The sequence below is a fragment of the Sminthopsis crassicaudata genome, chromosome 4 (assembly GCF_048593235.1).
Source record: "Sminthopsis crassicaudata isolate SCR6 chromosome 4, ASM4859323v1, whole genome shotgun sequence".
NCBI classification, from domain to species: Eukaryota; Metazoa; Chordata; class Mammalia; order Dasyuromorphia; family Dasyuridae; genus Sminthopsis; species Sminthopsis crassicaudata.
This window is the reverse complement of record NC_133620.1, coordinates 195158124-195183441: the sequence shown is the minus strand read 5'-3', so window position 1 is coordinate 195183441 and position 25318 is coordinate 195158124. Positions and strand designations below refer to the sequence as shown.

Below are 25318 nucleotides of genomic sequence, written 5' to 3'. Positions count from 1 at the left end.
ATTTCTGCGACTATAAAAATAACCATTGTTGACCAAGTACTAGGGATATCCTTGATAAGTACACCATGTTTAATGGGGTCCAAAGACTAAATGAGAATATACTTAAGAAACACTGAGACTTATTCCCTTAGTCTATTAGGAGATCTTAAATTATCCAGTTTTTGAACCTTGCAAAAATTATTGAGCAACAAAATTACATAAATCAAAATTCAAAATTACGTAAACTGAAATTATGTCATAGCAATCATTTTCTTATACAGAACAATGGCACTGGTAGACAAAGTAGAGAGCTGGATGACAATGGAAGCAGTGGGAAAGGAATACTTTAAGGGCAGGTATATAAAAAAGGGATTAATCAGATTTGTTTCTATTTGGTCCCAGAAAACAGAACCAGGATCAATGGGTAGAAATTTTAAGGAGATAAATTTGAGTTAGATAGATGAATAAACATTTTAACAATTAAGAGTTATCAAAAAATGGAATTGGCTGTGCCATTGAAGATCTCTTTGTAGAAGCTAGGAGACAAAGCTGCTGAGTCCACTTTCTTGGAGTCTATCCTTGATGCCCAAAAGGGCCATGAGAGTTTCTCACTAGCTTCTGAGAGCTCTGTTGGAAGACTGGAGCCAAGATGGCAGAGAAAAGGCAGGAACTTGCCTGACTCCAAAATTCCCCTCCAAACAACTTAAAACAATGCTTTAAAACATGTGTGGCAGTGCCCACAAAAGGATGGGGTGAAAGTTTTCCAGCCCACGACAACTTAGAGGGAAAGGTCTGTTACCCAAGGTGAGAGTAGAGGTCACTTCAGCATGGCCCATGCCAGTTGCTGTCCATACCACAGGGACCAGCAACAGGCCTTGGGAGCAACTGAATCAGGGGCTGGAGAGGTTGCTTATGGAACATCAGCCCACAGACAGTAGGGCTCAGGCCAGGAGAGTGCAAGGGTCTCTCTGCTGCCCTGGGAGCAGGCCTCTGCCCATCCTTCTGTCTGGGTCATAGTCCCAAGGGAAGGAGGCTTGGGGCTGCAGGGGCCTGAAGACACACCTCTGGGGCAGAAAAGAGTGCTTGTGGACCCTTCACAAACCAGGGCACAGATCAGTAAAGTAATGAACACATCTCTCTTTAGATCATACAGCCTTGGTTCACAGACCCCCAGAACAAGCTGAAAATAGCTTCAAAAAACCCCTGCCATGCCAAGAGCAGAGCCCAACTTTAACATGAAGCTAAAAGTCAAGAAATAGGCTGGGAAATGAGCAAAGAAAGATCCTGACCAGAGAAAGTTACTATTGTGACAAGTAAAGTCAAACAACCAAGTCAAAACTGCTATATCCAAAGCCTCCAAGATGAAGATGAATTGGTCTCGGACACAAAAAGAATTCCTGGAAGAGCTCTAAAAGAATTTTAAAAATCAAATAAGAAAGGGAGAGAAATTTTGGGAAAAAGAATTGACAGTGATGCAATACAATCATGAAACAAGAGTCAACATTTTCTAAGGGACACATACATATACAAACTGAAGATAATAACACCTTAAAAAGCAGAATTGGCCAAATGGAAAAAGCGATAAAAAAATTCACTGAAGAAAAAAAAAAACTCCTTAAAAAGCAGAATTGTTGGGGCAGCTAGATGGTACAGTGGGGCAGCTAGGTGGTGCAGTGGATAGAGCACCAGCTCTGAAGTCAGGAGGACCTGAGTTCAAATTTGTCCTCAGACACTTAACACTTCCCAGCTGTGTGACCCTGGGCAAGTCACTTAACCCCAATTGCCTGAGGGTAAAAAAAAGAACTGAATTGCCCACAGACTTGTGATGGGAAGTGCCATCTGCATCTAGAGAGAGAACTATGAATGTGGATCAAAGCATAGTATTTTTATCTTTTTTTGTTTTGTCTGCTTGTTTTTTTCTCATTTTTCCCCCTTTTGCTCTGATTTTTCTTGTGCAGCATGACAAATATGAAAATATATTTGGAAGAATTGCACATATTTAACCTATATCAAATTGCTTGCTGTCTTGGAGAGTGGGAGCAGAGAGGAAAAAAAATTTGGAACACAAGATTTTTTAGAGGTGAATACTGAAAATTATACTATTTAAAAAAAAAAAAGTAGAATTGGCCAAATGAAAAAAGAGATACAAAAGCTCAATGAAGAAATTAATTCTTTAAAAATTAGCTCTGGAAAAATGAAAATTAATGAGACATCAAAAAACAAAATATAGGGGCAGCTAGATGGCATAGTAGAGAGAGCACCAGCTCTGAAGTCAGGAGGACCCGAGTTCAAATTTGACCTCAGACACTTAACACTTCCTAGCTGTGTGAATCACCTGGGCAAATCACTTAACCCCAATTACCTCAGCCAAAAAAAAAAAAAAAAGGAAGCAAACAGACAAATCAAAACAATGGAAAAACAGGAAAAAAATGTCTCATTTAAAAAAACCACTGACCTGGAAGATAAATTGAGGAGAGATGATTTAAGAATTATTGGATTATCTGAAAGCCATGATCAAGAAAAGAGTCTAGACTTTTTTTCTCCCAAGAAATTATCAAGGAGAACTGCCCCCATTTGCTAGAACTGGAGGGTAAAACAGAAATTAAAAGAATCCACCAATCACTTCCTGAAAAAGATCCCCAAATGAAAATTCCAAGGAATGCCATGGTCAAATTCCAAAGCTCCCAGGTCAAGGAGAAAATACTTCAAGCAGCAAGAAAGAAACAATTCAAGTCCTGATTTGTAGCCCAAATTTGTCCAAAAGTGTGTCCAATCGTGTCCAAATTTCCAAAGTTCAAATAAATGCTGACACAGAAAATTTAATATCTGGCACTTCCCTGTGTAAATCCAGTAGGATAGCAGGAAATAAATTAAGCATTACTTGTTTTTTGGTAGCTTAAATTCAATTTTGTCTTAAAAGAATCCCCATTTAGGTAATATTATTTGCATATTTAACAATGTTTGATCACTTAAGATTAAGTATCTCTATTTTGTTCAGCCTCAGACATTCCAAGAGTAAACTGGTTAAAAGAAATTCTAGGTTGTATTAAATGGAAGTAACAGTGGTAGAGAAGACATAAAAGATGATGTGGTGGTATACATTAACCTTTTGGAGTCCCCCTTTTTCTTGTCTCTGGAAGTCTAAAGACCTTCACAGTAGCATCCTATCTGTGCCATCCCCAGTGCTCCAAAAGTATTCCTCCTTTTTCCCACCCCCAATCATTTGCTCACTTATTTAATCAATATTTATTAAGTGCCTTCATAAATCATACATTCTCTCATTACTTTTGACCTCAGATAGATGTTGGGAGGAAAGCATTTTACTTAAAGTCACTCATATGAGAAGGACCAAGAGGCCTCATTGGACTTAGACTTAGTCTGTTCGACTTAACGAGGCAGAAGAGAAGTCAAGAGGTCAACACTCCAATTCTGAAGAGCTGGATGGGACAGTATGGAGCCAGTTCCATTACTTATAACTAATGTGAGAAGCAATAATGACAATAGCTAATGGGGACAGAGAACTTATAGTGCGCCAGGCACTGTGCTAAGTGCTTTATGATTATTGTTTTGTGTGATCCTCACAATAATCCTGGGAGGGAGGTGCTGTTATTTATCCCCATTTTACAGAAGAGGAAACTGAGGCAAACAGAGGTAGGCTCCCACAGCGTAAAGTAAAATTTAAATCCAGATCTTCCTGATTCCAGGCCTAGAGCAAGAGTTAGAAACCTCTTTCTGCCTCAGTTTCCTCATCTGCCAAATGGGAGGAGTTGAACTAGACAATTTTGAAAGCTCCTTCTAAATCTATGACCCAGCTACTTTACAACTCGATTGTAAGCTTTTCAAAGGCAGAGGTTATCATCTATCTACTCTTTTCTATTCTCTATAGCACCTAATATAGTTAATGTGCATGTAGCATGCATTCAATAAATGTTTTTGTATTAATGATGAATAAATATCAGTGATCCAGGATTCCATTATTCCCTTAAAAAAATAAGCACAACCTGCCTTGGAATTTCTCAAGTAATCAGCCACATAATCTGAAGTAAGAGCTTGATAAAGTGCTATGGGCTTAAAATCTTTAAGACCCCATCTCTTATGAGCCCATTTCTGCAGACAACCTTCATTGCCCATCAGCTGATCATTAATAAAACACATCACTGTAGAAGGGTATCTCCATGTTTCACCCTTGAGTTCCTATGAAGGAAAAGAAAAAGAAAAATTATTAGATTGGAAAAATTGTTATTAGATCCTTAAAATATAATCTATGATTAGCTGAAGGATGATTTAATTTACTCCCTATTGACAAAATCTCTTTTTTCATGCTTTGAAATTTTGCTCTGTTGAAGAAAAAACATTTAATATGCAGGGCCATTTTAGTTTCATTTACCAGAAGCAATTTTACTATTTATAATTTTAAATTGGCATTAACATATTCATATCTTTGTACCTCTCTATATTTCAGGATTTGAGGAAAATTTATAGGAATCTTGAAAAAAGAAAAGGTCATATGTTGTTAAAATACAATTTGGGGTTAACAGTCTAGAATGGTAACTACTTAGTTCCTTCCTTGACCATTCCCCTCAAGGATTGCAGGGCTCCATCAGACAAAGACTTTTTTAATGGAGAGTGGAGAGTCCAGTCCCTTTAGGAGGATGGTGGAAAGTTAGGATTTTAACCAGATTAGAGGTATTCATTTTTAAAAGTTTAGTTTCTATCCCATAACACCTATTTCTGTTAGAAAGATCTTTCTTCCTTTTGTCCTGGATTTATAGTCATCCTTCTAAGGGGAAGAAGGAGCCACTTCTGGAAAGGAATTTTAAACAGAGAAATATTAATTTTTAGGTAAGATACAAAGGAGCTGCTTTTACAGATCTTTCAATAGTTTAAAAAAAACTGTCAAGAGTTTGGCCTAATAGGATTGAAGATTTAAAAGCACAGCTGGACATTTTAATCATCTTCTATAATGTGTACAAGATTAACGTGGTATATTAGTGCACACATAACATTCTTATTACATTAACTATTTACATTTTATTCATCATATCATTTTGAATACAAAATGAAGTCACAATTTCTGAAGACAGAGATTTTACTTATTTCATACTTTGGAAGGAGTTAAAGCAAGGTAGGACCGTATAAGGTCTGTGAAATCATTTAGTTTGGCCCTGCCAAGGCAACTGCAGGCGATGATGAGCTGAAAACTAGTTTCAACAACTTTCCACTTTTTGAGTTTTTAGGTTGATAATTTTATACGGCTCGAGAGGTAAGCCACTAACTAAACTAGTAAATGGAAAAACCAGTGATTGCCCCAGCAGGGAATCTGGAAAGAGAACCCATTTCTCCTCCATGCTTTTCCCCAGGTGATGTGCTCTCTTCTCTATTCCATCTGTTAGAGTCTCAAATTTCCTTGGAAGCTCTCCTCAATTACCAAATTCCCCCAAGTGCTTGTACTTCCCTCTTTCCTCCCTGCAGCTTCCTGACTCAAAACGCACCTTGTACTTCTTTTGTAAATGTTTTTATGTGTCATGTCCATAGTTCCTCTGAGGAAACGCACTTTTTGTGGGAGGAGAGATGGTCTAATTTTTGTCACCATATCCCCAATATTAGGTATTCTGCTTTGTATACAGTAGGCACTTGATAAATGCACAATGGCTCAAAAGAAAGGTGAGAGGTGGAAAACTTGGAGATCCCTCTACCACCAATGTTCCTGTGGACCACCTGTGCTTGGTCTGTGGCACAGCCTTCCAAGCTGGGCTGAGTGGCCACAGAAGAGTGATCCCAACATAGGGAAGGGTGCTCTTTGAGTACAAAGGACAACAACAAATGGATGTCTTAACTCTCATTCCTATGGGTTTTTTCTGGCAAGGCAGCTGGGTTAATCGGCTTGCCCAAAGCCACATAGTTGGGCATGTCTGAGACTGGATTAGAACTCAGGTCAGCCTGGGCTAGTACACTATCCATTGCATCATCTAGCTATTCTAATATAATTCATATCAAAGCAATAAGAGTATTATTGTAAACAATTATAATCATTTTCATCAATCAGCATTGACTGACATCCCATTAATGTGCTAAGAAGTACTACACAGAACACAAAGGTCAAGTCTTACCTTTATTAGGTTCTCCCCAGAATAAAGGTCTATAAATATTTTACTATTTTGCATAAGCCTGACAGAAATAACTTGAAAAACATATGATTTAACAAACAACATGCAAGCATACCCTTTCAGATTTAAGACAATTCTAAATAGAAATAATTAAGATAAAACTTAATTGTTTGAAAAAAAAGTTTTAAAAGTACCCTTTTTTTCTCTCGTAGAAATTCTTGCCATGCAAATTCATGAAGAGGAACTATTATAGGGTCTTTAAAATTGTCTGGATGAGAATGCTTCAGACACTAGATTTTAAAATGAAAGAAATAATTTTTCAGTGATTTTGCTCATAAGATAAAATTGTTCTACTTATATTTTATACTATTTCAGTTAGGTCTGAATAATTTAGTTTGCCTAAAGCAGGTTTCTTAAACTTTTTCCACTCTGTTGGCCTGAGAAATTTTTACGTGATGCTGGGTATATGAGTATATAAAATGAGTATACAAATCAAACATTTATTGATAATAAATCTTAACTTTGCAACCCTCCCCCCATTTTCAATTACATGACCCCATATGAGGTTGCAAACCATAGTTTAAAAAGCTTTGTATTACAGGTTCATGTTAGTTGTTTTTCATCCATTCGTGTTCTTTTAGTTCAAATTTCCCTTTAATTATCATTGAACTTATTTTATATGCACTTTCAACAAGACAAAAGAACATTTTTAAAAAATAATTGGTAAAGTTGGTAAATTATCAAATGATGCAGATCAAACTTTATTTTTAGAAGTTCTTCTGGAATTCTAAAAGTATGTCTATATTAATTATTTCTGTCCAGAAATGAAATGTCTAGATATTTTAAAGTCAGGGGTTCAAAAAAAGTAAGCAAACAAAAATCACAACCATTTTTCTCCCTCAAGACCTTTTCCTTCTAGAAAAATCTGGAAGCTCTGAGGTGGGGGATAGAAATTGAAATACATTAATTACTTAGCTGTTCTTTGAAGTACTATTTAGAGGTCAAGAGCTTTGTTAGTTGAGGAGTGCATAAATTTATTATTCGTAACTTGATTTTATTATAAGTATATATAGGTCAATTCAATAAACATTTACAAAGCATGTAATATATGTAAGGCACTGTGTGAGGCTGTAGGAATACCAAGTTAGAATCAATCATGAAGCCTGATTTCAAGGAGTTTTCAAGGAGTTTACAATTTAAGAGAGAAGAATGACATTAACGGACAATTAGTTCATATGATAATAGGTACACATTTGTTAAATATATATTTTTACAGATCTTAAGCTAATGAAATTCAAGGAAACAGCTTTTCATATACTGGAGAAAATTTAAAAACATGAAAAATCAACACTACAGTAAAACAAAGATAGTTATTGCTTCTTTAGGTTAATGTCCTCTTCAACGTCCAGCAATTATAGAAGTCTTATTTTGAGAAAAAAAAACAAAAAAAGTTGAGGGAGGACCCCAAACTTAATGAACACAACCTTTTTACATGTAGAACCATAATCCTTCTTTCCCCACTGGCTTTTCCCCATCTGCTTACAAACATACGTAGGTCCCTCCAATTTCAAAAATTCCATCATTCTCTCCTTTTATTGTTTATAAAAACCATAGGGTGTTTCTGTGTTGCCCATGTAGGTTATATGCATCCAACATGTCTAAAATTGAACTTATCTTCCCCCAAATCCTTTTCTTTTCCATATTTCCCTGTTCTCCAGCTCATCCACACCTAGAAGTTGGTCTTCTGTTACTTGATTTCCTAGCTTCAATTTAGGGACTGGGAAATTATATGACTTGCTCAGAGTTAGCTAATCAGTGAGTACAGTGGAAGTTGAACCCCACATCCTAGAGACTCCAAATGCAACACTTACCCCTATACAATGTTGTCCATTTCCTTAATAGATACTTCAACCGAATTGAGCCCACCAAGTGTGGGCCCTTAAATGCCAGAATCTTTGACTTCTCAGCATTATCAGACATTACCTTAGGAAAGACTACATTCCCACTAAAAAGATAGTCTCACTCCTTATTTCTAATCTACTATCCTCTGATGGTTCTCCTCCTATTCCTCCATACTTTCCTTTGTCTTCCCTTAATCTTCAACTCTTTATACAACTATTCCCTAAAGTTCTGTCCTGGATCCTTCTCTGCTTCCTACTCTACTTTTATATCCCTGATAAACTCATTCTCTCTCATGGTTTCAACAACCACCTCTATTCAAGTGGCTCTCAAATCCATAATATATATTCCTCTATACTATTCCACTAAAGATTTACACCCACAACTCATCATAGTGCAGAGGTAACCCCGGATTCTCAAAAGCTATGGTGGTAAAGTGCAAATTTTGGCTAGGAAATCTTGGAATAGGGCAATAGATCAAGCACCAGCTCTGGGGTCAGGAGGACCTGAGTTCAAATCTGATTTCCTAGCTGTGTGATCCTGGGCAAGTCACTTAATCCTAATTGCCTCAAAAAAAATCTTGGAAGTATAGGCCTAATACATCCACTTTTTGAGGCTGATAGGTAAGTTCATAAAGGCTCATCACCATTTCCGCCAGGCAGTAAAGGTAACAAATTATTTCTGGATACAGACAGTCTCTCAGATGACCAGCTAAGTTATAAAGAAGAAAGTACCTGCATAATGAAACTACAGGCCCTTAAGGACTGTCTTATATTTGATGTTGTAATAATTTGATCCTTTTTACTAGGGAGACCTAGACTCTGATTCTCCTAGAGGGAACCCTGGATGGGGGATGAGCCAAGAGTGACTCCTTTCTGCCTAAACTTAGAACTTCAGTGTGAGGCACTTTTTATTGGAATATCTGATATATAATTTGGGGCCAAACAGTAAAGGTGTTGCTCTGTGCCTGAGGCTTATGGACACAGAGTGGGCTGCTTCCTATCCCTTGGAGTCATTCAAGCATCAGCAATAAGCAAAAGAGCTTTGGATATCAGAAAGTGCCTTGGATGTACTGAAGGCATGTACTGGACAGAGTTTTTGTTGATTGCTTAGCAGCTTGTGAGTTAACGAAAGAAGGGGAATAGTCTTCTTCAGCACCTAAACAGAAGTGAACTGGGTGTCTTGTGGGAGCTTAAAATGAATGAAGAGAGGATTTGTTACATAGAGAAGAGAGAAAAAGTGAGATAAGTGGGATGGCATGTGTCCAAGCTGGTGAACCTTGCCTCTGGTCTGAAAAACTCTGAATGTTGAAGTCTTAGTCTAGTGTACTCCTTATTTAATGAAATAAACTAGTTGGAAAGAGGAATAAGAGGCTGTTTGTCACATTTAGTCTTGGACCATTGAATCGTGCTTTTTTTTTTTTTTTCTCTTTCCTATCTCCACCAGAGGAAAAGCCAAACAAAGGAAAAACCATTGCATAAATATGCTTAAATAAGTAAAAAAAAAAAAGATACCCATATTGGTCATGGCCAAAATTATGACTTATTTTGTAAATTCATCTACTTCTGTGTGGCGATCTATAGCCCTCTTTATCACATCCCTGGAATTATGGTTGGTCATTTTGTTAAGTAAAAGTGTTAAGTTCTCTGTTTTTAACAATGCTGACATTTGGTATTTAATTGTTTACTCATATTACTGGAGATTACAAGGAATTGTTATTAGAATTTTACTGTCAGTCTCTAAACTCTGAATAGCAGGAGCTGCACCAAGCCCTCCTAGAGACAAGTTTTAGAGATCAAGCAGCTGTTTAAGTAATCACTTTCACAGTGAGGAATACAGTTTGCAAACTATTGCAAATTGCAGGTTCTTCTGGGAAGGAGACCTCCCCGTTGCAGAAAAAGATGAGATTTTATACATAAATCCAAAGTGAGATGGGAGGGAAAAGGTAGATTACAATACAATCATTTTCAGAGACTTGGTGGTTTCCCAAGACAAGCCTAGGAATGCAGGACAATATGGGTGTTTTCCATTCCTGTGGGAGCAGTTCATACATGATTGCTTCAATCACGGGTGTCAGTACTTGGAGGGGAGATAGGACCAGAATTCTGAGATGGGGACAGGTTCTACAATCTTTGATTCATATCACCTAACACAAAGATGTGCACTGTCAAGAATTGATTGATCATTTCAAGCTGCATGGTAAGACTAATTCCCAAACCAGAAAAGGCAGCTCTGAGAAATCTGAATTATTAGTTATTCATTACATCTATCATCTTGATAATTATGAGAATTATAATAATTTTTTCTCATTCCCTTCTTTCAATCAAAAGGCCAGGATAATCCTGAAGATCAACCAGGAACATTTATTTGAGACATGACCTTGACTTCAAGTAAAAAATAAGTGTTTTGAGGTGAATGCCAAGGTAGATGGCAAAGCAAAGAAGAGAAACATCAAACGAGGGAGGGCAGAAGAGAAAATATTGCCAAAGTTTTCAGGCAACCACGAGAGTAGATCAAAGGAAAGGGGGATAAATTCTTCAGAATGTTCTGAACCCTATTCCCTGACCCCTGCTGATCTCTGGAGATAAGGGATGACTATAAGGTGGGGCTAGCTTTTATTGGCAACCTTCAGATTGAGAGACTATTCCATCAGTAAAAGAGGTTGGGCTCTGGCATATCAGTTCCTCCCAAAGGTGGAAAACAGCAGGTAATGCAAAAAGCTGCAGACTTGATGTAGCCTCTCTCCAAACGGACTGACAAGCAGGGCTGGGAACAATTGGTCACTGAATCAACAATAAGGCACATGTCTTATTTGGAGCTAATCTTGGCTTATAGTGAAAGGTATATATATGATTTCTGTCAATTTGCTGCCCATTTTTTCTTAGAAGTTTTTGTAAAATATTAATTCTCAACTTGTCATCTGTGATTTGGAGGCTACTAGGATTTGTTTCTATACATTCTGTATATAATCTGCTATAATTCTGTATATAAACTTGCACTTGCACTAAAGCATTTTGATGGTTACTTCAATACAGATTGAAATGTGGCACTGCTTAAGCCCTTTTCTTTCCCATTTTTTATTATTTCCTTTGAATCAATCAATCAATCAATGTTCCTACTATGTTCCAGGTACTATTTTGAGCACTGGGGATTAAAAAGAGAGGCAAAAGACAACCCTTGCCCTTAAACAGTTAAGGATATCATGTAATCCCTTAAAAAATTCATTTTACTTTTTATTGCTATTTTAATAGAGTAATGGAATTTCTCTTTCTATCATTTCCTGCTGGATTTTGTTGGTAATATACAGAAATGATGCCTTATGTGGATTTATTTTATATGCTACAATTTTGTTGAAATGATGGTTTCAATTAATTTTCAGGTTGAATCTCTTGAGTTTTCTAAATACAGTCATAGAATCTGCAAAAAGTGATTTTTATTTTTTTTTTGCCTGTGCTTATTTCCTCAATTTCTTTTTCTTGTCTTATTGCTATTGCTAAACTCCCTATCACGATATAATATAGTAATGGTGACAATGTTCTTCTTCCTTTTATGCCTATTTGTACTGGAAAGAAATCTGGTTTATCCCCATTATGTGTGCTAGCTCTTGGTTTTGGATATACATTATTATTAATGAAAGACCATTTATTTCTATGTTTTCTAGCTTTTTTTTTGTTTGTTTTTAAACAGAAATGGGTATTGAATTTGGTCAAAGCCTTTCTCTGCATCCATCGATATAATCACATATTTGTGGTGCATGGTGAAATGTTTATTGTTGCTTTCAGTCATATTTGACTCTTTGCGACCCTCTTTGGGGTTTTCTTGATAAAGATATTAAAGGGGTTTGCCATTTCCTTCTCCAGTTCATTTGCCAGTTTCCTTTCTTATCCAGGATGTAGAAAGAAGTGGGTTGAGGAGAGGATTCCTGGTTTGACTTGAGATTGATAGGGTTCACTTTTCTCCAACCCATGTGTATTTGGGTGGAGGAGTGGGGCGCGAAAGAGGGAACAAGCAGCTGGATCTCTTAAAAAGATTTTTTTAAAAATGTCTAGAGCAGGAAGGAAACTGAGGCAAATAGTATGAAGTGACTTGTCCAGGGTCACAAAGCCAAGACCACATTTGAACTCAGGTTTTCCAGACTCCATGCCTGGAACTCTATCTATGTACTACCTAGCTTCCCAATTATGTTTATAGTTTTCCGCAAATTGAACTAATCCTTTATTCTTCTTACAAATTCAACCTGGCCATAGGATACAATCTTTGTAGTACATCTATGGCTTCTCTGGCTAATATAATTTTTCTATAAATGCTCATTAGGCATATTAATCAAGTTGTTTTGTTTTGTTTTCACTTGCCCTAGTTTAGGTATAAAGAATGTTTTATCTTAGAATTTGGGAGGATCTTTTTTTTTTTATTACTTTTGCAGTTTTTGTAACAGTTGTTCTTTGAATACTTGATAAAACATATGTAAAGCCATCTGTTTTTTAGATTTTATACTATGAGAATTCATTTTGCCTTAGTTATTTTTTTTTGAGACAAGAGTGTTTAAATGTTCTCTTTCTTATTCCATTAATCTGGGTAGTTTGTATTTTTGTAAATATTCACCCATATTATTAAGTTCTTGGGATTTGGAATACATAATTGAGCAATATAGTTTCAAACAATATCCTTGACTTTATTTTTATTTTCAATTTTTCTATTTTTGATATTGCTAGTTTGGTTTTTCTTTTTAAAATTAGCTAGTAGTTTTATTTTTAAAAGCATCTGTTGGTTTTCTTAATGAAATGATTACTTTTTGATTTTGTTTTGATTACTAAAAGATTCTTCTCTGATTTTAAGGATTTTTATTTACATCATGAGCTCTTTAAGAAAGGGGAAGGTCTTTTGCCTTTTAATGTAATCAGCAATTAAAACAATTCCTGGAACATAGTAACTAATAAATGCTTAATGACTGACTATATGGAATTTTTAAAAATTTGTTGATTTTTGTTGTTGCATGCCCTATGCATTGTTTTTTTAATGAAAAGTAGTTATATTGTAAAAATGTTAGCAGTCTCATTGTTGTCATCTTTAATGAAATTATCTATTGTATCTGTTTTTTTTGATTCACCAATTCTTTGGGATTAAGTTGTTTAGTCTTCAGTTAATGTTTGTTACTTTTTTTCAAAGGCTCTTTGAGTATAATTTTTATTGTACTTTGGCAAGCAACAGATTTAATATTTCTGCTTTTCTGCATTTGAGAGATTTGCATATCCTAATATGTCATTTTTATTGTTACAAAAATCCCATAAACAGCTGAGAAATAAACTTTTTTTTATTCCTATTTCAATAATGGAAGGAATTTATCATATTTAATTTCTTCTAAAATTCTTTTTAGTTCCTTAAGTTTTTTGTCTAGCTCTGAAACAATAGTATTGAAATAGTGTGGATTCTACTGTCTAATTTATTATGTTATCTTCTATTTTGTGGATGAGCTCATCGCCGTTTATGATTTAATTGTGCATTTTTTTCCATCCTGTTATCTTAGATCTTCTTTCTTTGTTCCTCACCATCTCTTTACAAAGAGGATCTTATGACATGAGTGCATTCAGCATTAATGCTCCATGTTTAATGTAACTTTCTCTGCTCTTCTTTTCTTTCCCTAACTTAGGCCCAAAAACAAATTCTTGCACTTTCACAGCCTTCTGTGCCCTCTTCTTGGTGATCTCAACAGTTCTTCTGGGTTTAATTACCTCCATTTAGATGACTCACAAATTTGTACCTCCATCTTTAATCTCTCTCCTGAACACCAAAAATTAAGTCACCAAATGAATATTTCCATCTGCATAACTTAATGTATCCAAAATGGTGGTATCTTTTTCCCTAAACCACTTTTCCTCAAAACCTTCACATTTGTTGAAGACATTAGCATCTTCCCTAGTCAGCCAAGCTCATAATTTCATTCTTAATTTTCACCTCTCCCTCATAACTCATATCCAATAAATTGACAAATCTTGAATCTGTCTCCATACCATCTCATCCAATCTCAACTATTCACATGACTGTACTAGCTTGGGCTCTGAACTATTTTAAGAACCTTTTAATTAGTCTTGCTGCTTGTATTCTCTTCCTTTTCTAATTCATAACTGCCAAAATAATCTCAGGCACACATTTGAGCATATGTATCACTGAACTATTGCTCAAAGACCATTACTCCTTGTTGCCTCTAGCATAAAATTCAATTTCCTCGGCTTTGTATTTAAGGCCTTCTACAATAAAGTTTCCACCAACCTTTCCAGTTGTATTTCATATTGCCACCCTTTGATATCCAAGATGTTCCAGAAAAATTGTATTATAATAGATAGTCCATCAAATACCATACCTAGGCATAAATCACTCCCCAATGACTGGAAGTTACTCCATCCTAAATTCTGCCTCAAAGCTCCTTTATCTTCCTTCAAGGTTCCCTCCCACTCAGGTTCTTCTGTGAAATCTTCTTTGATCCTCCCCCTCCCCAGTTAATAATGCCCTCTCCCTCCTCAAATTATTTTGTATTTGTTATTTTCCCTGGTAGAAGGTGAGCATCTTGAGGGCAGTGACGTTTAATCTTTGTCTTTTAGTTTTGTCATATTTCCAATATCTTGCACTTAAAAAAAAAAAGTCAGGGATCCTAGATCTGTGATTTCATTTCTATGGAAAACATCTAATGAAGATATTAATGCAGCATGACAACTATTCTTCAACTTTCAATCAAAATAGAGGCCATGGGTATTAAGTAGTTAAATGACTTATCCAGGAACATCCAGCTGGAGTTGGTAGGACTATCTGATCATGACATTCTGTTCAAAAAATATTCAGCAACTCTGTATTAGCTACAACTGGCCTTCTCAGATATTACTTCCTTCTAATGTACTCTACATTATAGCCTAATCATGCCTGAATATGCTCTATCCTGTTCTACATTCATGCTTTTTGCTCGTGCTGATTACTGTGCCAGTAATGTCTTCTTTCAACCTTCTTCACTGGATAAATTATCTTTAAAAATTTTCAGATGGCTTCCTCTCTGTGATACCTTCCCTTATTTACCCCAATCACATATCCACAAACTTGTCCTTCACAGTAACCTCACCTTTAGCTTCACATTTCACTTTGTTTTACTCCTCTGTAATGCACTTATCATGGTGATACACAATAATACAACAAATGTTTTATCCCACTCTGGTCTATAAATCGTCTCTCTTGTGACTCATCTCACTCAAAACAAATACCTTGTGAAGATTTTTATAATAATCAATATGTGTAATGAATATATTAATAATCTAGATTTTCCAGTCCCACAATGTTGCTTGAAATGATCAGTTTTTGACAATGATCTCCTATGTTAAATGAAGTGAATCAGATTGCAGAACCTGTTCCTATCATAAAACTCTAGTCCTATCCCCCACCAAGTAAACACTTCTGGGATTTGAAACACTTAGGAACTATTCCCACAGAATTAGAAAACTCCATTGTCCTGCACTTGTGAACTTGTTATGGGTGAACACTCGGGCCCTGAAAATGATTGTATTGTATCCTGCCTTCTCCCTTCTTTTTCACTTATGATTTGTGCATAAAATTTTTGCTTTTAATGCAACAGGCAAGGTCTCCTGCCCAGGAGAGTGTCTAGTTTGCAAACTGTATTCCTCACTCTGAAAGTGATTAAACCACCACTTTATCTCTCTAGGCCTGCTTTGTGCAGCTGAGAGATGAGAGACCTCTACAGCAAAATTCTTTTAATCTGTACTGGTCATGTTAAAAAAAAAATGCTGGTTTCATTCTATATGCGGAGTCCCTCACCTATCAGTAGATGGGTCCAAGACTTTGTAACTGGTCTCACTGTACTTACTAATCAAGTCTGAAGTCTTCCAAAGCAATTGGTTTTTTGCTGCTTGTTATATAAATCACTCTCTTGCCTCTCTGCTCCTGCACTCTTATCACTTGATAAAAATTCCCCAAGTTTCTTTGAAATTGTCCCTTTGGACATTTCTTACACTATAATAATATTCTGTAACATTCATATGCCATAATTTTCACCACACCTGATGGGAGCTACCATAAATTTTGTATAAAGCCAGTAAGATGCACAGAGGATTGAGATATGGACTTGGGAGTCAGAAAAACCTGTCCAAATCCTCCCTCTAATGTTAGCTTTGTGATCATTTGGTCTCTGTGCACCTCAGTATCCTCATCTGTAAAATGGAAATAACTAAGGGAATGATGAGGACCAAAGAAGATAAAAAACATGAAACAGTTTGCAAACTTAAGACCTTATTTAAATGCTATTATAAGGGTCCTTTTCCTTTCTTTGAAGTACAGGTAGGCCTAGTTAGGGGTGTCAAGGTGAACCTATTTTTTCAACTTTTGGGGAGATAGGGTTGCCAAGTGCTTTCCAAAACATCTATTTTTACAGCTCCACCAGGATTAAAGATCCTGTATTCCTGAAGTCCCTCCAATATTTGTCATTCTCTTTCCATCTTTGCCAACCTGATGACTATGAGGATTGCTTTAATTTGTATTTCTCTAATTGAATGTGACTCACTTTGGCTGCCTTTATGCCGCATGTCAAATCCTACCCACTGAGATTTCTCTTTCCTCAGGTTGCTAGTAATCTCTCTACCATTACTTTCAATCTATTGATGAGAGTTAGGTAACCCATATCACTATTAGTATTTCATATTTGTTTCCACCTTGTCTCCCTCCCCCTCATATTGTGCTCTCTTTGAAGGAACTGTTTTGTCTTTGCATCTATATATCTATACAGTATGTAAACATATATCTATATATTTGTAGCTCACCAGAGTTTTTCAAGTAGAAAGTGCTTCATAAATGCTTGTTGCTGTATTATCTGTCTCCTACCGAGCACAATGCTCTGCTCAAAGGGTCTTAATACTCAAACTGAATGTCTGTTTTAATACAAATTGATAGTTTATTGCTCCTTTTGATGTTTCATTACTTATTTTCACAAACATCTGAAAAAAAATCAACTTTGCCAGAATGCAACCACCTTTCATATGTCTATTTCTTGATTTGGTCTGTTTTTACTTCCCTAGAGGAATTTTAAACAGATAAGAAGTAGAAGGAGCCTGAGACTATGTAATATTACATAATATTTAGCAGGTATAGCCAAAGCACTCAAGGTCAGTACCAGTTGGATTCCCAACTGTGGGGTTCAAGTTAATTACAATCTTTTACTTCTACAGATGGAGGATGATCAGGGCTTAAAGATCTGATTGAATCTCTGGGCTGCTTCGTATTTTGCTCTATATCAACCACCTAATAACAAATCCTAAGTGTGCTGCAATCTAGTCAAATTTAGGGCAGTGCTATCTTTACTTATATTTTGCCTTTGGAATCTTGGATCCAAGAGAGTTCTATTTAATTGTCTTTCACTTTATTTCCTTTTGTCCTCATGAATGTATATGTGCTTTTTCTCGAAAAAAAAATAGCTTATTTTTAACATTTTTTTGTTTTGGTAAGTGTTTACTAAAATGTTAATGATTAAAATAAGATTCTTCCCCAACATCAGTTTTTAGAAATTATTTTGGAGGCATAAAGCTAGGTATATTTATATAGATATTTTATCTTAAAATATTTTTTTTTTTGAAAATGGGCCTGATTTAAAACCAAACCAAACCCATCCCTAACCTCCATCTTCTTTGATCCTTAATACCCTTACTTCAATCCTTTTAACTTGAGGAAGGAGAACTGGACTGCCAAAAGTGGTGGAAGTGGTAGGGGGAGGTGTGTACTCCCAGTTCTGCTTCATCTGTAAAATGACTAATTATTTAGAGCTGGAAAGGATCATAAGAGATCACTACAGCTAGTCACATAAATGACTTGCCCAAAATCACACACAATAATAGGGGCAGAATTAGAAGTTGGATTTTCTGAATCCAAATCAGAGAGTCTCCAGAATATCACACAGCCCAACGTGTAAGTACTATTTGATCCAAGTTTCTTGAACAAAACCCTTCATCTCTCTGCTCCTGGCACTCTCTCTGGCCGTTCCCCATTTCTGTTACACTTTCTTCAACTTTTTGAGTACTAACCTCCCTAACTTCCATTAGATGCCAAATAAAATCCCAACTTCCACAGGAAGCCATAAATCCAGTGCTTTCCCAGTGCTAATTCATCTCGTCTATAATTTGCTTTGTATATATTTGCGTTGTCTCTCCCACTCCATTGTAAACTCATTTAAGGCAGGGATTACTTTTTGCCTTTTTTTATATCCCACTCGATCAGCTCGGGGCCTGGCACATAGAAAGTACTTAACAATTGACTGATTGCCTCCTAGGTATTCTAATTTCGACAAGCAGGGGCGTGATTACAAAACTGGATGTGTTAACATTTTTACACTTCAAAAGCTACAAATCGGGGCACGACGTATTGTTGATTGTGTGGACTGAGAAAACGATGGCCAAAATAACTCGGGCTAAACTTTTAAGTAAGCCGTGAGGATGACGTTTTTGGCGGGAGAGGGGAGCTGGTTGTTACATTTACCCGAACACTCGTAAGCCACTTAAATACTGTGTGATTCTTAACAAGAAGGAGCTAGCCAGCTGCTTCCAGAACTGATCAGAGCGGCATCTTGGCACGGTGGCTACTCCCTATTCTTTATTAAGAACACTCTGAACCCACGGAGGAAGGTAAGGAGTGAGCCAGAAAACCAGCCCCGTAAGTGCAGGAAATCTGCTTTTTGAATTGTGAATCCCAGCTGTTATACCCAAGTCCTTCTCCAGTAGGGAGTGAAGAAAAAATTATTTCGAAGTTGGGTCCAGTGAGATGTTCATAAAAGCGTTAAGAGCTGGAAGGGACTTTAGTTAATTATTAAGCATCTGCCGAGTCCGGAGAGAAGCTACATAGGGACAATTAAAAAGGCAAAACCAGTCCCTGCCCCGCAGCTACCAGGAACAAACAATAATACAGAAGGACGTTCAGGTGCTTTAAATTCTTGACCCCCATGGACTTTTTTTCCTGGGACGTCTTCACAGCACATATTTCCCGACTTCATAGTTTTAATACCAGCGCCTAACTCCCGGGGTCTTTGGGAAGATCGAATGAGATCCCATTGATAAAGCGCTTAGCACCGCACTCTCGCGTTTTTAAGGCGCTGCTGCATTATTAGGCTTTTTATTCATCTGTTGCTCTCACTAAGTCATTTCGGAGGAGAAAGCCTGCCTGGGTGGCTCGGTAAGAACGCTTTTTATCTCAAGCAGGAATCTTAACCCTAAAAGAAAATTCAGGACCAGGCCGGAGCCGCTGAGATTCCGCTCCGGGGGGCAGTTTCTGGCGGGCCCGGACTGGTTTTGCCTTGGGGTCTTTCCTAGCTCCGGGCTCGGTTTGCGGAGCCAGAAATGGGGGTGCTCCGCCCCCGGCGCCTCCCAACTCAGCCCCCCTCTGCACGTGTCCACCAGAACCTGCCATCTTTTACCTCTGCTGTGCACTTCGCTATCTGAAATGGGACCTCCTTGAACAGCCCCACCACCTTCAGCTGGAGGACCACCTCAGGTGGCTTCTTCAGACCGGGGCAGGAGAAAGGTGCCCAGGGCTGGCTGGGGGGCCGGTTCTCCATGACCCCCGCCCACCTGTCTCCTGAGGGCCCCGGATCCCGCCTAGCCCCGAGCTAGCCGCTCGCTCTCTTGGTGGAGAGACCAAACAGAGGGCCGTCCCCATGGTAACCGCGGCCCCGGGAGTGATTCCCCCTCCCCCTCGGAAGGAGGGGCAACCCTGGAGGGAGGCAGATAGTGGGCTCAGTTCAGACGCTTCCATCCCACCCCGCAGTGGTCCGAGGCGCCCCGCCTACCCACCCTCACATGACACTTAGGAAGGTCCCCAAGGGGCGTTTATTCACACCGCCGACTTCCTATTTTGCTCTGCCAGTCTCCCTTCCGGCCTGACCGCCGACCAGTTTCCTCACCTAGCAGCGACCCGCACTTCTTCCTTCTGAGAGTGTAGGGAAGAAAGGGTTCGATAGGCGGTTGTCTAGGTAACGAAGGGAGGCGAGGGGGCGGGGCCGAGGGGGCGACGCGCGCGCGGGCCCCCGATGGGGGGGCGGGGAAGGCGAATTCGGGGAGCGCGAGCGCGGAGTGGGGGCGGGGGGAGCCCGGGACGCGCGCTCTCGGTTCCTCCCTCTCGGGGGCTGGGCTGGGGGCGCTTCCTGCGCGCGCGCCGACGTCTTCTCCTCCACGCCCCCCCTTCAAGTCTGCGGCATCTCGGCGCGGCCCCGACTGGGACCGGGTGCGGTGCAGGCGTGCGAGTAGGCTCGGAGGGACTGGGCGGAAAGGGGCTCGCCCCGGCCCCCTGCCCGGTCCAGCTCCGCACTGCGCTGTGCCTCAGTTGGAAGTTGCCAGAGGTCATTCTCTAGGGGAGGTCGGGCTGCGGAGGGAGCATTTCAGTCATTCGGAGGGGGGGGGGGCGGGGGCTTGCTGGAGCAATGGGGGAGGGGCACCTGTTCACTGCTCCTGCCTTCCTCCTCGTCCGCAGGCTCGGCAGGGTCTCTGCACGAAGCCGCCTTCCCGAGGAAGGTCCAGGAAGATCTGGGCAGGGAAGGTCCTGGGACCTGGGCAGCCTGTCCTGCCAGCCATGGATTCCCACTCCGGCTCTTCCGTGCGCTTGAAGGTCTTCAACCTCAACTGCTGGTGAGGGAGGATGTTCGTCTTTATCTCTCTGAGGTGCAAAAGCCACAATGGGGGGGCCTGGCCGGTGGAAATCTTTTCTCTCAGCGGGGGGAGGGGGCCGTCGGTTGTGGGAAGACCTGCCCGAGGTACTTCCTTAAAATCCTGGGGGATGGGGGGATAGGAAGACCTCTCAGATGCAATCCTTTATTTCTTCATACTAAAGTGTGTGGAGAGCGAAGGGGATGTGGGAAGATTTGCTTGGGTCTTTCGGCCCTTACGATGCAAAAACCTGGATGCAAGGGGCGGAGTGGGGGAGGGGAGGTTGCTTGGGAGACCCGATGGATCCTTTGTCTCCCAGGAAAGCCCGGGTGAGGGAGGCTAGTGTGGGGGGGGAGGGTGGAAGTGGAGGATTTGAGGGCTGCAAATCCTTTGTCTGCTCAGTGCAAAAGCCTGCATAGGGAGGAGGGAATCTGGAGGACCTGCCCTGTTGTCCCTCCGGTGCAAAACCCTTGGGGGGTGGGGTACATAGGAAACCTTTGTGTCTCTGCGTGGTGCAGAATTCTGGAGGGAGGGTGAGGTGGGGCAGATGTGCTTTCGTTGTTACTGAGTGATACTGAAGCCCCGAGTAGGTTGGGGAGCAGGAGTGAGGGCAGGAGATCCAACATGTGTATACATTGTATCTTCCCGGTTTAGAAAACTGAGTGGGGGAGGGTGATAGATGAGGGCACCATGCAAAAGCCTGGATGGAAGCAGGGAATCGGACTGGTCGTACACCTGACTGATGAATATCCTTTGTTTCTGCACGGCGCAGAAACCTGGATGGGTGGGGGCACGTGGGCGGAGGTCGGGCCACGTCGTTCCAGGATGACGTCCAGTGTCCATCCCCCACCCCCATCCCCCCTTCCCTTACCAGGGAAAGGATCTCGAACAGGGCTACTTAAGTTTTGGTATAATAACAGCAGCTAATACATAGTAGCGATTTGCAAAGGTTTGGCGAAGCCCTTTACTCTTGCTCTCCTTTGATCTTTATGCCTCGGACCTCTTTGACAGCCCCCTGAAATTAGGGACCCTTTCTGGAAATCGTTAAGCATTAGAAGGACCGAGGAGATAACAAATTATAATTTTACTTTGAAATAACAACATTTTTACTCTACTGACTCTCTTTTCTTTGCCATGTGGATTTAAAAAATTGTACCAGAGTAATTGATACAGGTTGGACTTTTGGAGATACTCTTAAATGCTGGTCCTTGTGTAGTGTTAAGCTGGAAATAGCTAAATTTCAGTTAGTTTAGTGAAAATAAACATGTGATTTCCCCCCCCCCCTCCCATCCAAGTTTAGAGACCCTCTGAAATCTATCCATAGACTCTTAGTCTGAGATCTAACCCTAATATCCTGCTCTCAGTTTGTGTCATTTCTGGGGACTTAAGCCACTACACGGAGGAAAAGACTGAAAGGCTCCCATTCACAATGTGCTCCTATCTTTCCCAGGGCTATTCCCTACTTGAGCAAGCATCGGCAGGTCCGCATACAGTACCTGGGGGACTTACTGAACCAGAAAAACTTTGACCTTGCCCTGTTGCAAGAGGTATGTGTGTGAGGTGGTGGAAGGGAAGGGGTCAGGGAACTAGAAGGAAAACTCCCACATTAGGGTCCATCTGTAAAGTTTCAGCCTTCATCCTGTATCCATAGGTGTGGAGTGAACGGGATTTTGAATCCCTGAGACAGAAACTCCTGCCCAACTATACCTGGGCCCACTATTTCCGAAGGTAAGAGGGACCTTGGGACATGGCTAGTTCATGATCTCCTTCTTGCCCCCTTTTCTCCCACTCTCACAACTTGGTGTGGGAGGAAGTGGAGAGAAAGGAACTGAGGAAGTGTGTTCCCGGAGCTGGCTCATCCTTGGCTGCCTTATCAGGTCTTATCACCACCTTTGTCCCCCTCCACCCCAAAGCACAGATCTTGGCCTTGAGCTTAGTGGGGGAGGGGTGGGGCTGGAGTTGTGGTGGTTATTGTATTGTAGCACTAGGGGGAGAAAGGGGTGAGAAGGGGTTAGGGACTCTTGCTGGTCACTGAACTGAATCTGGCTTTCAGTGGATTCATCGGTAGCGGCCTCTGTGTCTTCTCCAAACATCCAATTCAGGAAATCTTCCAGCATACCTACAGCCTCAATGGCTATCCCTACAAGGTAAGCCTGTTCTGTATACTATATCTCTATATTTTCCTCCCACTATTCTGCCACTTAGTGCTGGAAAGGCAGCTAAGACAATTTTTGTGAGCCTGGAAAAGCCCCTTAGGAAGCATCTATCCCATATTTTGTTTCCCCTTGCAGGGGATAATGGGTTATAAAGAATAGACTATCTCAACTTGGTGGGAGGAGGGGAAGGTGGGTGAATCTATGTCCTTGATTTAATTGTGATTTTTAATTATGAGAACTGTTGTTAGATTTTTGGGTTTTCTAGTTTGTCTTTTGGTGGAAGGGGATAAAATTTGATTACTTAGCTATTTGATTACATCTGCTCGTGGAGAGAGTACCACAAGTCCCATTATGAAACTTCTGATTGGCTAAGAATGAAGTTGGAATTGGAAGAATGGCTACAAATCCTGAAATCACAGGGCGAAGTTTTAGGAAATTTATGCATACATTCAGGTTGGGGTTCTAACCCTAATAAGCCCTCAGTTTGTGATTTTGGGGAAAATGGGAGTGGTTCTGAGATGGTTTTGGATAAGGAGGGACACTGCATTTCAAATCTCCTTCCAGATACACCATGGAGACTGGTTCTGTGGGAAAGCTGTTGGCATGTTGGTGCTGGAGATCTGTGGGATATTGGTCAACGTCTATGTGACTCATGTGAGTAACTACCCCGGGGCAGGGCAAGACAAGGCAGAGGCAACAATGAAATGAAATGACTGAGTCCCAGATACTGTTCCCAGGTGCATGTAGTAGGTTTAGTGATAGAACCTCCGGGGAGGAAAGGATCCCGCAGCTTTTTTAGACAATCTGTGGGGAGAATATTTTCTGTAATTCCTGTCCTCCCAAGAGGGCATAGAATAGCTAGACATGGTCCATCTCTTTCTCTCTTTCTCTCTCTCTCTTTCTCTCTTTCTCTCTGGCCCTCAGCTCCACGCTGAGTACAATCGAGAACATGACTACTACCTTGCCCATCGTGTGGCCCAGGCCTGGGAACTGGCTCAGTTCATCCAGTGTGTGAGCTGTGGTACTTGGACTGAGCAGGATAGGGGAAACAAGGGTGGAGCATAGAGGGGTTTGGGCTCATGGGCTTGCTTGTACTCCAAATTGGGGGGATGGGGAGCCCCAGGGAGTGTTAATTATTGGACCCTATTAAGCTCCCACTTGTGTGCTGCAAGGTTATCAGAGTGTAGAACTGGAGAGGGCTGAAGCATGTCTGGGGGCTTTGAGCTATAGGGGAGAGCAGTGAAGGGAAAAGTTCCTGTCTCTCACCATGCTCGGGTTCTCCTAGTCATACTTCCAGAAAGGCCGATGTGATTCTGTTGTGTGGGGACCTCAACTCACACCCAGGAGATATAGGTTACCGTCTCATAAAGGAGTGGATCGGCCTGGAGGATTCCTACCTTGAGACCCAAGACTTCAAGGTAGGTGCTGTCACTTTCCTCCTCACCCACTGCTCATTGCTCCCCATAGAGAGCCAGCTGCACCCTGGGGTGAATGAGCATCAAACACGTTTTTCTCTAGGGCTGTGAGGAGGGTAGCACCATGGTGCCCAGCAACTGCTTCGTCAACCCTCGTGAGATGGAGCATTTTCCCAGAGGAGTCCGCATTGACTACATCCTCTTCAAGGTCAGGCCCTTCCCTCTGCCCCAACATTTTCCTAGACCTCTTGGTGCCCATTCTCTCAGATTGCCCATTTATCCTCTTTTTTTGTGTTATTTTGAATCTGAAGGGGCCCATCTTGCAAGGAAATGGGTTTGTTGGGGGATTCTGAGTGGTGTGTTTCTGGCTTTTTTATTATCTAGTCTGTTTCTGGGTTCCGTATCACTTGTGAAACCTTCGAGACCACCAGAGGCAGTGGTCCTGATGACACCAGTGGCCGCAGCATCCCCCTCTCTGATCACGAGGCACTAATGGCCACACTATCTATAAGGCCTGCTTCCTTTGAGCAGAGTCACAACGCGGCACATGGTGAGTCCCCCCCCCCCCCAATCACTTCAGGGCTGCACATTCCCCCGGCACCACAGAGGGGCCTCTTGCCTCTCCCTCCTTGTACCTGACTCTGTTCCCTTATTTCAGATGCAGAAACACAGGCATCTTTGATGGGCGTGCTACACGAGGCATGGACAGAGATGGGGCTAGGCCTGGCCGCGGCCCGCCAGTGGGTTTACTCTACTGGTCACCTGTTCAGCCTGGGATTGCTGCTGCTGTTTCTGGGAGTAGGATCTATGTTGTTTGAAGAAATCCCCTGGGTGGCTGAAGCCTTTTTCATGATCCTTGGAGCAATAGTGCTTCTTGGGTCAGGTGGGCTGTACCTTACATCTCTCCATGAGAGTAAGGCCCTATATGAAGCTCAGGCTGAGATAGAGCTGGCCATGGAAATGGCTAAAGAGATTCAGCCTGAAGCTGTGGAAGTCAGCTCCACCTCTTCCCTTCTACGGACCTCCATACAGTCAGAATCAAAATAAAACTTTAATAAAGAGTTATTATCTGCACTTCTGACTCTCCCTTT

General features: G+C 40.6%; 2 protein-coding genes across 5 annotated transcripts in view; one reads left to right on the top strand and one right to left on the bottom strand.

The window, feature by feature from the left end:
* PPIL6 (peptidylprolyl isomerase like 6) overlaps positions 1–19716 on the bottom strand; it is a 49574-nt gene extending 29858 nt beyond the window's left edge. For both annotated transcript variants that reach the window (XR_012489230.1, XM_074310137.1), the window contains exons 1-3: positions 19432–19716; positions 6281–6376; positions 3985–4173 (exon numbers count right to left, since the gene is read on the bottom strand). Coding sequence is in view for 1 of the 2 variants with exons in the window: in XM_074310137.1 (XP_074166238.1) it covers positions 3985–4173; positions 6281–6376; positions 19432–19572 (426 nt within the window). In the remaining variant the exon portion in view is untranslated. The remainder of the gene's footprint in view (positions 1–3984; positions 4174–6280; positions 6377–19431) is intronic.
* On the top strand, positions 18855–25301 carry SMPD2 (sphingomyelin phosphodiesterase 2). 3 transcript variants are annotated; one of them, XM_074310136.1, is made up of 11 exons: positions 18855–19190; positions 20484–20638; positions 22107–22203; positions 22308–22384; positions 22710–22803; positions 23377–23466; positions 23737–23819; positions 24098–24230; positions 24331–24435; positions 24612–24777; positions 24886–25301. In XM_074310136.1, the coding sequence occupies exons 2-11, from the start codon at positions 20583–20585 to the stop codon at positions 25272–25274; spliced, it is 1290 nt and encodes a 429-aa protein (XP_074166237.1). In that variant the 5' UTR covers positions 18855–19190; positions 20484–20582; the 3' UTR covers positions 25275–25301. The 3 variants fall into 3 exon arrangements, with proteins under 3 accessions (XP_074166237.1, XP_074166236.1, XP_074166235.1); XM_074310135.1 differs by lacking the exon at positions 18855–19190 and adding an exon at positions 19846–19986; XM_074310134.1 differs by lacking the exon at positions 18855–19190 and adding an exon at positions 20044–20352.
* The last annotated feature ends 17 nt before the right edge of the window (positions 25302–25318 follow it).